This window comes from Pinus tabuliformis, chromosome X (genome assembly GCF_031772625.1).
Source record: "Pinus tabuliformis cultivar Carrire ecotype Pingquan chromosome X, CPIR1, whole genome shotgun sequence".
Lineage (NCBI taxonomy): Eukaryota > Viridiplantae > Streptophyta > Pinopsida > Pinales > Pinaceae > Pinus > Pinus tabuliformis.
The window spans coordinates 228,669,097-228,681,911 of NC_142308.1; the positions used below are offsets into that span (position 1 = coordinate 228,669,097).

At 42.6% G+C, this 12,815-nt stretch overlaps 1 protein-coding gene across 1 annotated transcript; it reads left to right on the forward strand.

The window, feature by feature from the left end:
* Window positions 1-12,086: 12,086 nt before the first annotated feature.
* LOC149139183 (uncharacterized) lies at window positions 12,087-12,392 on the forward strand. Its single transcript, XM_089450629.1, has one exon. It carries the CDS (start codon window positions 12,087-12,089, stop codon window positions 12,390-12,392), a length of 306 nt encoding a protein of 101 aa, XP_089306755.1.
* Window positions 12,393-12,815: the final 423 nt, after the last annotated feature.

The following is a 12,815-nucleotide window of genomic DNA, read 5'->3' on the forward strand; positions in this document are numbered from 1 at the left end:
TAGAATGTGTATGATCATCCTGTTGACAACCTCTATTTGACCATCAGTTTGGGGATGGAAAGCCATGGACTTAGTGAGTTTTGTATCCAGCATCGACCAGAGACTTGACCAAAATGCTCTTAGGAATCTGTTGTCCTAATCTTAGATAATGGACTGTGGTATCCCAAAGTATACCCACACTCACTCAAACAAGAGCTTAGTAGTGGCCTCTGCTGTGATACTCTTGTTGCAGGCCGCCATGATGGCCATCTTAGAGAATCTATCGATGAACATGAAAACGCCATCGTTTTCATTCTTAGTAAAAGGAACGATTGACATATAATCCATGGAGACAGATTCCCAAGGCCGACTAGGAGTAGATAGAGGATTATACAGGCCTTACTTCTTGATGGTTGATTTGGCAATGGTGCAGGCAGTGCAGGATCTAATATACTTCCCAACATCCTGACGAAGTTTCAACAAATAAAAATACTTCTGCAATACCGCCATTCTTTTCTCTACTCCGAAATGTCCAATGACCTGACTGTACTGCACCTCCAAAATCATCTTGGAATGCTCACTTGAAGGAACACATATGTGTCCCAAGTGGCATAACAGTGCATCCTGAAGGTGAAAATTTAGAGCTTTCTTCCCTTCTAGGAGTGTCTAGTATATTCTGTTGAATTCTGGGTTGCTCTTGTAAAGATGTGGCCACCACGATGTCTCATGCCCACAAGAGTCAAGCACAGTGATTAGCACCATGACCGGTGGTCAGTTGAGGAAATCAAAAAAATTATTGGTTCTTCCCTTATTATACTTAATTTCAAATGGAACTGTTGCAGATAGGTGGACCATTTCTAATGGCGATCATTTTGTAACTTCCCTTGTGTCTGTATGAACTGTAGAGGCCGGTGGTCTGTGTGGATGACCATTTCATTCCCAGAGTGTAATATTTCCATTGATGACAAACATTCATAATGGAATACATTTATTTTTCGTAAGTGGGGTACTTTTGGACTGTGTCTGAAAGTGTCTCACTGTAGTAAGCCACTGGATGCCCATGTTGAGTAAGAACTACACCAATAGCATAGTCGGAGCCATCTATCTCAATCTCAAATGGTTGTTGCAGGTCTAGTAATGTGAGCACTGGTACAGAACATATGTGATTCTTCAACTCGAAGAACGCTCGTTGTTGGGTTTTCGACCAAAATAAATTTTCTTTCACTTCGCCCCTGATGACTTGACTTAAAGGCCAAGTGATATGAGAGAACCCCAACACGAACCTACAGTAGAAATTGGAAAGACCCAAAAAGTTGGAGAACTCTGTTAGAGTGGTTGGGGCTTGCCAATCCTGAATGACTTATATCTAAGATGGGTCCACATGTACAGCCTACTCATCAATGATGTACCCCAGATATTGAACCTGGGTTAGGCCAAAGGTGCATTTCTCCAAGTTAGCACACAACTTGTGTTGCCGAAGGTTTCAGGGAACTGTCAAATATGGTGGAGGTGCTCTTCACAACTCTAGCTGAAGATCAAGATGTCATCTAAATACACCACCATGAATTCATTTGTGAAGGGTCGCAAAATATAATCCATCATTCTCATGAAGGTTGCAGGGGCGTTCGTAAATCCGAATGACATGACCAACCATTTGAAAAGGCCCACCTTGGATTTGATGGCATTCTTCCACACATCAGAGGGTTCGATAGGAACTTGGTGATAACCTAACTTCAAGTCAATATTGCTGAAATATTTGGCCCCCTTGAGCTGGTCCAGAAGGTGATCAATCCATAGGATTGGGTACCTATTCCAGACAGTGATCGTGTTTAGTGCCCGATAGTCAACACAGAGCCTCGAGGTCCCATCCTTCTTCTGTACCAATAGAATCGGGCTCCCATAAGGTGATGAGCTTGGCTTGATGTGCCCTTTCTGTAGTAGTTCCTGAATCTTCCTCTTGATCTCATCGTTCTCCAGAACAGAGCATCGATAGATCAGTCCATTGGGTAGTGACGCACCTGGGGTCAGATCGATGGAGTGCCTGATCTGAAATTGCAGAGGTACCCCTATGGGTGAGGCAAAAATGTCCCTATACTCCTCCATGACCTCGTCCATATTCTACTGCTATGCAGAGGAGCCCTGCTTGGAACTCGTGGCCACAACCTTCTTCTTGCCTTGGGGGCGAATCATAAGGATAATGAATTTCCTAGTCTGGGAAATGATCTTACTATAATTATTTGTAGTAATCAAAGAAATGGCAATAGGCGGGGCTACCTGTTGGGCATGGAATCCCCCAAGACATGTTTTGGGGCTTGAAGCCCATGTTTTGACACGATATTATTGCAAAATTATTGTAAAGACTCCGCGAATTGCGGGTGTGGAGCACGAAATGTATGATAAAGTCATAGGGTTATCCACCCTAGTTTTGTAATGTAATGTCAGCCTACCCATGGTCTGTGAACCATGGGATTGTATAAATAGAGCAAGGCTCTAAGTGTAAAAGAAAAGCAACTAAGTAATAGATAGGGAAGTAGAAGCGAAGAGCAAGAGTCTAAGTTTCCAAGTGTGTCTTTGGACGTAGGTTAGGAGAAGGCTCTGTAGCTGAGTGCACAGAGGCCTAGTAGTCTGCAGCTAAGTGCGCAGACCCCTGTAGCTGAGTGCACAGGGCGGAGTTGAGTCTATAATTGAGGAAGAAATAATAAAGAGAAGTTTTATCATAATTTTGTGTATCTGTTCTTGGGTTAATTCCTATTTGATATAAATTGCAAATATACTATTTATTTATTGCGCACACCTGTATGAATAATTCATGTTGTTAAGTATAACTTAAAGCACACAAACAGGCTAAAATAATCAACTAACATTGGAATACCAGTAAGGACTTGGGTAATAATAGCATTCGGCCCTCGAGTAGGGTTGCACGAAGGCAGCATCTCAGGCTGTGAGGTACGGGAAAGTACGCGTAGCAACACACACATAAGGTCGAACCGCGGACCACTTGAACTCATCCGAGATCTCTAGGGTGCGGAAACCTGGTTCTAGCACCCTCCCATAATACTTCAGGTGAGACCTCAGTCCGCGCTCTGCGGACTGTTGCCGAAAGGGCCAATAGTATCGGGATTTGTTTGGCTGAATCACCTCTAAGCCTGGGTCAGGCCCCAATAAGCCAGCAATGTCCAAAAATCTTAATGAGTGATCACGGTTCACATTTCCTAAATGAAACCATCAACGCACTCACAGAAGAGTTCCATGTGTATCATCAGAAAAGTACACCGTATCACCCACAAGCCAATGGGACAGTAGAAGCATTCAACAAAATACAAGAGACTGCACTAACCAAAGTGTGCAACGTGCAATGAAGCGATTGGGACCTGCGCATACTTGCAGTGCTATGGGCTTACAGGACAACGTGCAAGAAACTTATGGAACAAACATCTTTCCGGTTAGTTTATGGCGTGAAAGTTGTCATGCCGATGGAATATATCGTACCTAGTCTACGCATAGTAGCGCTCACAAGGATGACAGGCCACGAAGCTCTTGAGGAAAGGCTCGTACATTTGGAAGAACTTGAGGAGGAACCGAGTAGGGCTGTGAGGTACGTGAAAGTGCATGTAGCAACGCGTGCGCAGGGTCGAACTGCGGACCACTTGAACTCATCAGACATCTCCAGGGTGCAGAAACCTAGTTCTAGCACCCTCCCATACTACTTCAGGCGAGACCTCAGTCTGCGAACTGTTGTCGAAAATGCTAGTAATACTGGGATTTGTTTGGCTAAATCGCCTCTAAACCTAGGTCAGGCCCTAATAAGCCAACATTACCTCTGGTATCCTGTAAAACTTATTAGCCAAAGTAATAATCACAAAGCAAGGTCTAGACTCATATACAGCATGTCACTTCCACAAGTATGGTTGTGCTAACAATACATTAGAAACCTCAAGAGGAGCAACGTCACACAATACCTCATCTGTAAGAGCTTGATGTTATAGGGAATGCGACATTGACGGCTGACGTGAAGATCTCGTCCTTGGTGAAGCCACCCTATGGTGTACGACTATAGATGTGTTGTAGTCTTTAGGCCCAGCCACTTCATGAATTCTGCTGAAATGAGGTTCATTTGGCTCCCACTGTCAACAATGTACTGTAGCGGAGAAACCTTCACCCACATCTATGAGTGGAAGGCGCGTTCCCCCTCCTCTAGATCTTCAGGTTCAATTTTCTGGATCTTTCTGGTGGCCACAGTGGCACTAGGCTCTGCATCAATCATCTGCTTCCCTTTGTTAGTCCCCTTATTAGGTATTGATTCAGATTCAAAACCTGCATCTGATTTGGAAGTCTTCAGCTCAACCACCAGTGACTTCTTGTCCCGACACTCACTTTTATTGTGAGTGGAGATCTTATGGAACTCGCACCATTTTCCCGTGTCCTTCTTCGTCTTCGTGGTGTTTTTCTTTGCTTACGGCTTCAGTGGGTTGTCCTTGGTAACCCTACCTTGGCTTGGTCCCTTATTCTGTGGTTTGGGGGCACCTTTTCCTTGCTTTGGATTCACAAATCCAAAGTCTCGCTTATTTTGTTTAAACTTCTGCTTAATCTTTACAACATACCAATACACCGTGCCGAGAGAGGAATTTTCCAGGTACTCCATCTCGTCCTGGATGTACTTGTGTAGAGAATCATAGCACTTGGGCACCAAATGTCGCTCACTATGCTTGCTATTGAGCTTCGTGCGAAGGGTATGGACAATATTTGTTAGGCCTGGCACATCTTGGTTCCTTCCATGTCGTAGCATGGTCCACTTTATGTATTTATCTTCATATCTCCCGATAAGGTAATATTGTTCATTGAAGGCGTCTCGAAAAGAATTCTAAGTGTGGAGCTGAAAACAGTGAGGGTTCACTCCTGTCCTTTTGCTCATAGTAGGTTTCTCACTAGTCCTTGATGTGTGGGGTAGCTTTGAGAAGTGAAAACGTAATTTTTTCCCAATTGGAAAAGTCATGAACTAAAAAATATCCTTCCAATAGATTTAACCATTTATCTACAACATCTGCACCTATCATCCCTTTGAATATGGGAATATTGAAGTTAAATTGTACCTTAAAAGGAGTGGCGCCTCCATAGTGGCTGCTAGATGAAGATACATCACTTGTGGGTAACCATCGAAGGATCTGGGAAAATTTATCCATCATCATGTCCCTCTATCACTTGAGGGCTTCCTCGAGCAACATTTTAAAAGGATCTCCTACCCCCTTGTCTTTATTTTCTTTCGCCATGGGAGATCATCGGGTCTTGTGAGGTTGATCTTGCAATGGTTCAACCAGATCGAGCCCTAACTCCTTATACCCTGACCTCGCTGGAGTCTTATGTTGTCCTCTAAGATGACTCTAGGTTAGTTAGTCATGGCAGCGCATCTAAAATGTTTTGTTCTGTTTTAAATTTTATGGATGACAAAGCCTGAGGGTCAATTTTGGGGAAAAAGCCCAAGTTTTGTTGTAAAGCATGTAAAGTCTCCGCAATATTTGGTCGCGGAGTGCGTAGACAGTAAAGTGTCATAAAGGGTTTTACCCTTCTTTTATGTAAGTTGTGTTGGCTTTAGTAGATCTGCCCATGATATGCGGACCATGGGATTGTATAAAAATGAGAGTCTTAGAGAGTCTAAGGCATAATAAAGAATTCAATGAAGACTAATGTAATCGGACAGGAGAAGAAAGAGCGAATAATTCTTAGAGTAGAAGAGAGGCTCTACAGCTGAGTGTGCGGACCCCTGCAGCTGAGTGCGCAGGGAAGTCTTAGGTCTGTAAGAAGAACTGAAGTATTAATAAAGAAGTTATTACAACATTTCCTATGTTTTGTCTATCTATTTATGTTATGAATGAATGCACTTTTATGCTATGATGAATGATGGGTTTATGAACTAATACTGTAATGATGCGTGATTTTACATGATTTATATTGTCATATGAACACAAGTAAAAATAGTCTTTTACGCGAAGAAAATCTTATTGTATGCGAAATTTATTTAACACTTAAGTCAATCTGGGTAAATACGGATTTAGGAGTAATCACAGATGCACGTAAGTGGTTCATTCACCTGCTTAGGGTCCACGAAAGATAGTCGTGAACGTTTGCAAAGGTATAGAATCTGATTAAGGGAGGTTATAGCAATAAGCCCTAAGGGCTTATTGATCTGCACGAAGGAAGGTTTACAGTATAAAACAACATTATGCTCATCTCTGGGTGTGGAAACTGGGCTCCAACATCCTCCCATACTGCTTTGGGTGAGACTTCAGTCTGTGCTCCACGGGTTGATGCCGAAAGGGTCAGTAGTGTAGGGATTTGTTTGGAAAACTTAACTCTAAACCTGGGTCAGGACCCACTAAGCCAAAAAATGGTACTGTTGACGACACTGAGATCTGCATAAAGAGATGTGTGATGTCGCATCACTAGAATCCAATAAAGAAGGAAATTGAGGAATGGTTGGATAGAAATATCCACGAATTCGTAGCGCAAGAAAACATAAATCCATGATTGATGAAAGAACAGTGGTTGAACAAGTACCTATACACAGAGATACAAAATTTTTTCTTTTGTTCCTTCACGATCGAGCTATACGATTGGATCACTAAATTGGAAGACGGTGGGGGAAGCTGGAGGCTTGATGGTCCAATAGTGTGGACCTTGGAGTTAGTGCGGAGATTGGAAGCCTCTGAAGATAAGACTGCGTGCACTAGAAACCACTAGCTCAATCATGTCATAGGAGAATTTGTGACAGAATTCATAGTCGACACCTCAGTCAGCTATAGCGAAACAAAACAATGCTTCTTCAAGGGACTGCGAGGTAAGTATTTAAGATCTTTGAATACTTAGATTAAAATTATCTTATGTGAAAATAAGGTTATGTAATTACCTTGATGTTTGCAGCTACACGAAGTGGAAAGTTATTCAAGGATAGAGGGAGAACAAGCTCTGAATATAACCCACTGATTGAGCCTCCTCTGAGTGATGATGAAGGAGCAGCACAGGCTTCACCATAGAGCATTGTCTAGTTAATAAGGCAAGGGTTCCCGCGAATACCCCATCTACCCACACCACCTCCATCTTCACCTCCATAGCATACACCTTCGCCCACACTGCCACCACCTCCACCATTGTTCATTAAGGAAAATGCAATGAAGTTGCATGTTTTCAAGGGCCTGGGAAATGAGGACCCAAACCAATTTTGGTTCATTGTGAAGGATATGTGGACAACCCAGATATTACAGATGATCAGTTGAACAAAGAAACATTGGTTACTTCTTTACAGGATCGTGCGCTAAGGTGGTATATTAAGTACTGCACCAATAACCCAACAGCTGCGTTGCCAAACATTCAGATTACATTGAATGAGGAATTCAGTAGGCCCAAGTCTGAAGCACAATCAATCATTGGATTCAAGGAAATCATGATGAAGCCTGGTGAAACACCTGGGAGCTGGATCAGAGATTGAAATGAAAGATCCACTAAGCTAACATGAATCTTATGGATGGATAGCACCGTGAATGGTTTGTAGCTTCATTTTTGCCTCATTTAAGGGTTGCTTTATCGCAGAAAAAGATTGGGACCCAAGCAAAAGCCTTGGAGATTGAAATGAGATTGCGTGAGACACTGATTCAAGATGTTGCTTTGGGAGTTCAGCAGATTCACATAGAGTTACAGAATCTTTGCCTAGAGTTCCAAAGTCTGAAAAAAGATAGAGCGACTCTGAGGCCAAAAGCTTAAGCAAGACCAAGTACGGGGCCCATGCTATGGTGTGTTATCTATCAGGCAGTTGGAAAACATGTGATAGACAATTGTCAATTACTATAGAAATTTGTACAAAAACTGTAACAAATCTTCTGCAACTTATGCAAATCGATGGGGCACAATGAGGGTAACTACCGTAGCTATGAGATGATGATGGAAAGAACGCTTGCATATCGAATGCAGATGGAAACTTGGCCTCCTGATCAAGGCACTGGGGAGCACGACGAGGTTATCAGGGTCGCGGACAAGGATAAGGCAGAGGAGGACCTAGGAGAGGTCGGGGGCAAGTTATTTGCTACAATTGTGGATTACCAAGGCACTATGCACGAGAGTGTACGAACATGACACACCTTTCCTGCCGATACTGTACTCAATTTTACCATGCGACAGAATACTTCCCTATATTGATATCTAAAATGTGGGAGAAGGGGACGCAGCCTTAGCAGCCTACCCAAAACCTACAGATGATGAGGACTAAACCCCGTGAAGAAGATCATACTGTAAATATTGCATTGCAAAGTGGAATGATGACTAGTGATGATAAAGGAAAGTAGCATGAAGAAATTGAGTGGGTCTATAAAGCTCCAGAAAAGGAGGTTGAGTTTGATTTGGAGCATGTGAAAGAAACTTTCATGGAAGCAAAGAAAAGCTTCACTGAGGCTTCTACCTCAGGAAGTCAGCATAAGCAATCTGAAGAAATGGACCCATCTATTCTTACTACCTTTTTGGAAACTTGCATGAAGTTACTGCGTGACACCAAGGCCATGAAGGGATTATAGGAATTAATAAATAAGTGTGCCAGAAAAGAAAATGCTCTTGAAGGGCCATGCGTAGTCAGAAAATTGGTAAGCATAAGGAAAGAACAAGGCATGAGATGAGACTCAATGCGCAAATAGGGGAGTATGAAATGGATCAAGTTATTCTGGATTTGGGGTTAGATGAGAATGTTTTTCCTAATAAGAAATGGGAGAGAATGGGGAGACATGCGCTGCGGTAGTCTCTGATTTAGCTGAGGATGGAAAATCTACAGAAGATTATCCCCATGGGAATATTGTAGGGAGTGATAGTAGATACTGAAGGCGTGAGCGCATAGGCTGATTTTGAAGTGATAGAGATTGTCAATGACAACAATCCATAACCCACACTTCTTGGGATCATCTGGACTATTGACATGAACGGGGTGATCAATTTGAAGAAGCAGACGATGGCATTTGAGAGGAAATCGCTCTACGTAGTAGTACCATTGGACCCTGCAAAAGGATGACGTTATACTAAATTGGTCCATGATCATGAAAGCGATGATGATTTGGACTAGGTCTACAAAATAATAGCGCGAGACCAATATTGGGTGAATCCAACAGTAGATGGATGCATTGCATGGGACCGCGAAATTTCTTGTGCATCCGATTCAGATGAGGAGTTGGAACATTGGTAGAATAGGTTGCATGAAGTATCTACGTTGCACCATAACATTATGACTAAATCGTTGCGATGTGTATCATTGGAGGTAAGGATTTTGCCTTATTATGATGGTCTAACTAACGTAGATAAATTTTTGGATGCATTTGAAAGGGAAGTACCAGAGAAGCATCGCTTCCAAACCTTGGATTTGGCATTGTGCGCTATGTCCACAAGGTGGTGGGGTACGCATAAATACATCTTTGATGGATGGTGCGAATACAGAAAAAAGTTGCGTTTGCGGTTTGGTCGACCAAAAGTACAATTGATAGAGAAATATGGTGGGAGGAGTGATCCACGCAATCACTTATTAAAATGGACTGATGCTTATGGAGCAGAGCCGAAACCGGAGTGGGTGAATTTGTTCTCTCACTCTTTGGATGCAATATCAATGAATTGGTACTTGGAAACAAAGCTCTGCCATGGCACTGACGAGTGGGATATTTTGAGACAGGGATTTTTTATGAAATTCAGCTTTGAAGATGGATTCGAGTGCATTGATGAGGCATTGCAGGAGGTCAAGGCAGCAATCTTCAGAATACCTCAGGATCCCTTAGATTCGCTTCAACCAAATTGGACCACCCAGCTACGCCATGTGCTGGAGTGCTACAATGTGACAACTAAAGAAGAAGAGGAGGATCCAAGGAACATTAATACCCCAAAGGCAGAAGGTCACCGCAAAGTTGAGGGACCACAGATAGAGAATCCAGATATTACCGCATCGCTGAAAACTAGACAAGTGAACACTGGAACAGAGGCGGAGCCGAAGTTCGCAAAGATAGGGGACTACTGGGATGATGCTACGATGGACAATGTCATTGAGTTGCTCTGTGAATATCATTATTTGTTTCCCACCAAGTTTTTGGACTTAAAAGGCATCATAGGTGATTGGGAGGGATGAAAATAATGTTGAAACCATATCGCCTTAATCCCAAGTACAAGGAAAAGATCTACATAGAGTTGGACAAAATGTTAGCAACGAGTATTATTGAACCAGTGGAGTAATATGATTGGGCGAGTCCAATGGTAGTTCAAGAAAAGAAGCAGAAGGATGAGATAAGGATTTGCGTAGATCTCAAGAAGCTGAATGATGCTTGCATTCATTGATCCTTTCCCGACTCCGTTCACAAATGAGGTAGTGGATAACGTTGGAGGACAGGAAGCATATTCATTCATTGATGGGTTCTTTGGGTACCATCAGATAAATATCACGCCAGAAGACAGGTGTAAGACTACCTTCGCAACTGAGTGTCGATGCTTTTAGTATACGGTAATTCCTTTTGGACTTAAGAATGACCCGGAAATCTTTTCATGTGTAGTCATTCTGGCATTCAAAGAGTTAATTCAAAAGTTTTTGGAGGTATATTTTGATTATTAGACAGTGTTTGGAATGGTCAAATGCCATGTAGCTAGTTTTCCCTTAATGTTGGATACATGTCGGAGGTATTAGATCACGTTGAACTTGAAGAAATGTTTATTTTGCGTCCCTTTCAGAATCTTGCTCCGTCATGTAGTATGCAGACAAAGCTTAATGGTGGAACCTGCTAATATTGTAGTCATAATTAATTTGGAGTTGCTAAGGAGTGTTAAACAGTTGCGTGCAACACTGGATCATACTGGATACTATCGAAAGTTCATCAAGAGTTATGCTCAAATTACCATGTCGATGGAAAGGACACTAAAGAAGGACGCTACGTTCTACTAGGATGAAGAATGTCAACAAAGTCTAGATATACTAAAGGAGAAAATGGCCATCGCGTTGATCCTAGTCTTCTCGGATTGGAAGAAGGATTTTCATGTGCATGTGGATGTGTCATGCATTGTGCTAGGAGCAATGCTGACATGGGCTGTGAAGGAGAATTGGATCACCATATAGCGTTTGCAAGCAGGAAGTTGTCTAAGGCTGAAAATAATTATTCAACGACATAGTGCGAAGGGTTGGCTACGGTGTAGGTGCTCCAGAAGTTTAGGCATTACTTGCTAGGCAGACACTTTAAGATGTATACCGATCATTCTGCATTAAAGTACCTAGTCAACAAGCCTGTGTTGGGGGGGGGAATATGCATATTGCTCCTATTGTTTCAAGAGTATGATTTATAAGTAATTATGGAGCCAGGACGATTGAATGCAGGGCCAGATCATCTGTCGTGCATTGCAACAGGAGAGGAACCTACCAATTTAGAGAAGGGGTTGCCTGACACGCAGCTCTTTGTGGTGTGCCTAGCATACAATCATTTTTCAAACATTATCCACTTCCTAACTATGGGAACGGCTCCAGAAGAATACATAGTAAACAAAAGAAGGAATCAGTGGTGTGCACGACAGATTTTTCTGTTATTGCGGGTCACTTGTATAAGATGGGATCAGATGAGATACTGTGATGCTATGTGCCCGATTTTGAACAAAGCAGTATCCTATCTGAAGCTCATGGAGGAGCTGCGGGAGGCCATTTTCCAGGAAAAGCAACAAAGAAGAAGATTTTATGTGGTGGGTTGTGGTGGCAAGCATTGCATAAGGACTCCAAAGAATATTGTAGGGAATGCAATTCATGTCAGAGAACCAGTAGGCCCTTGCAGAGGTATGAACTGCCTTTAAATTTGCAGGTATCATTGCAGCCATTTGAGAAATGGGAAATTGATTTTGTAGGACTGATTCAACCTCCAGGAAGGAAGACAGGTGCACGATATATCATCACCGCGACCGAGTATTTGACCAGATGGATGGAGGCACAACCCATGAAGGACTGTATAGGGGAAACAACAATGAAATTTCTGTTTGAATATGTGTTGACCAGGTTTGGTTGCTCGAAGATTACATAAAAATTCCAAGTTTATCATCAGAAGATTACGCCATATCATCCTCAGGCCAATGGGATGGTTGAGGCATTTAATAAGATACTAGAGAAAGCGCTGAAAAAGGTTTGCAATGCACAGAGGAATGGTTGGGACGTGTGCATACCAGCTATGTTGTGGGGTTACAGAACTACTTGTAAGAAGCTTACTAGTCAGACACAGTTTAGGTTGGTCTATGACGTAGAGGCTGTGATGCCTATGGAGTATTTCATGCCTAGTCTACGCATAGCGGCATTCACAGGGATGGCAGACCACAGAGCCTTAGAAGAGAAGCTTGTGCAGCTGACAGAGCTCAAGGAGGATAGATTTTTAGCTGGATTCCATTAGAAGGTGTAGAAGGAACGTGAAAAATCATGGCATGATTGGCACATCAAACTGTGCACTTTCAAGGTAAACAATTTAGTTTTATTTTATGACAGCAAGTTTGATAAATTTCCAGGAAAATTTCAGATGAATTGGCTTGGGCCATATGTGATCAAAGAGATTACTGATGATGGAGCAGTTTAGCTTGTGAAATTGAATAGAGATCCATTTCCAGGAAAGGTAAATGGAAGCTGATTGAACCCATACACCAGGGATCTGGCCTGATGACTACATGATGGTAGCACAATCTTAGCGCTCCATGTAGCTGCAAGGAGGGGCGAAACGCTCGGGTTATAGAGCTACGCGACAAGCAGTCTATGTGAAGCAGGAGGGTGTCACAGTACCAGGAGAAGCGCAAAGGGATCTGTGCTATAGGCGGGGAGACCA

Bases quoted from the DNA above. Each gene is read 5' to 3' on its own strand.
- LOC149139183 (XM_089450629.1), top strand. From the start codon at position 12,087: ATGGTTGAGGCATTTAATAAGATACTAGAGAAAGCGCTGAAAAAGGTT.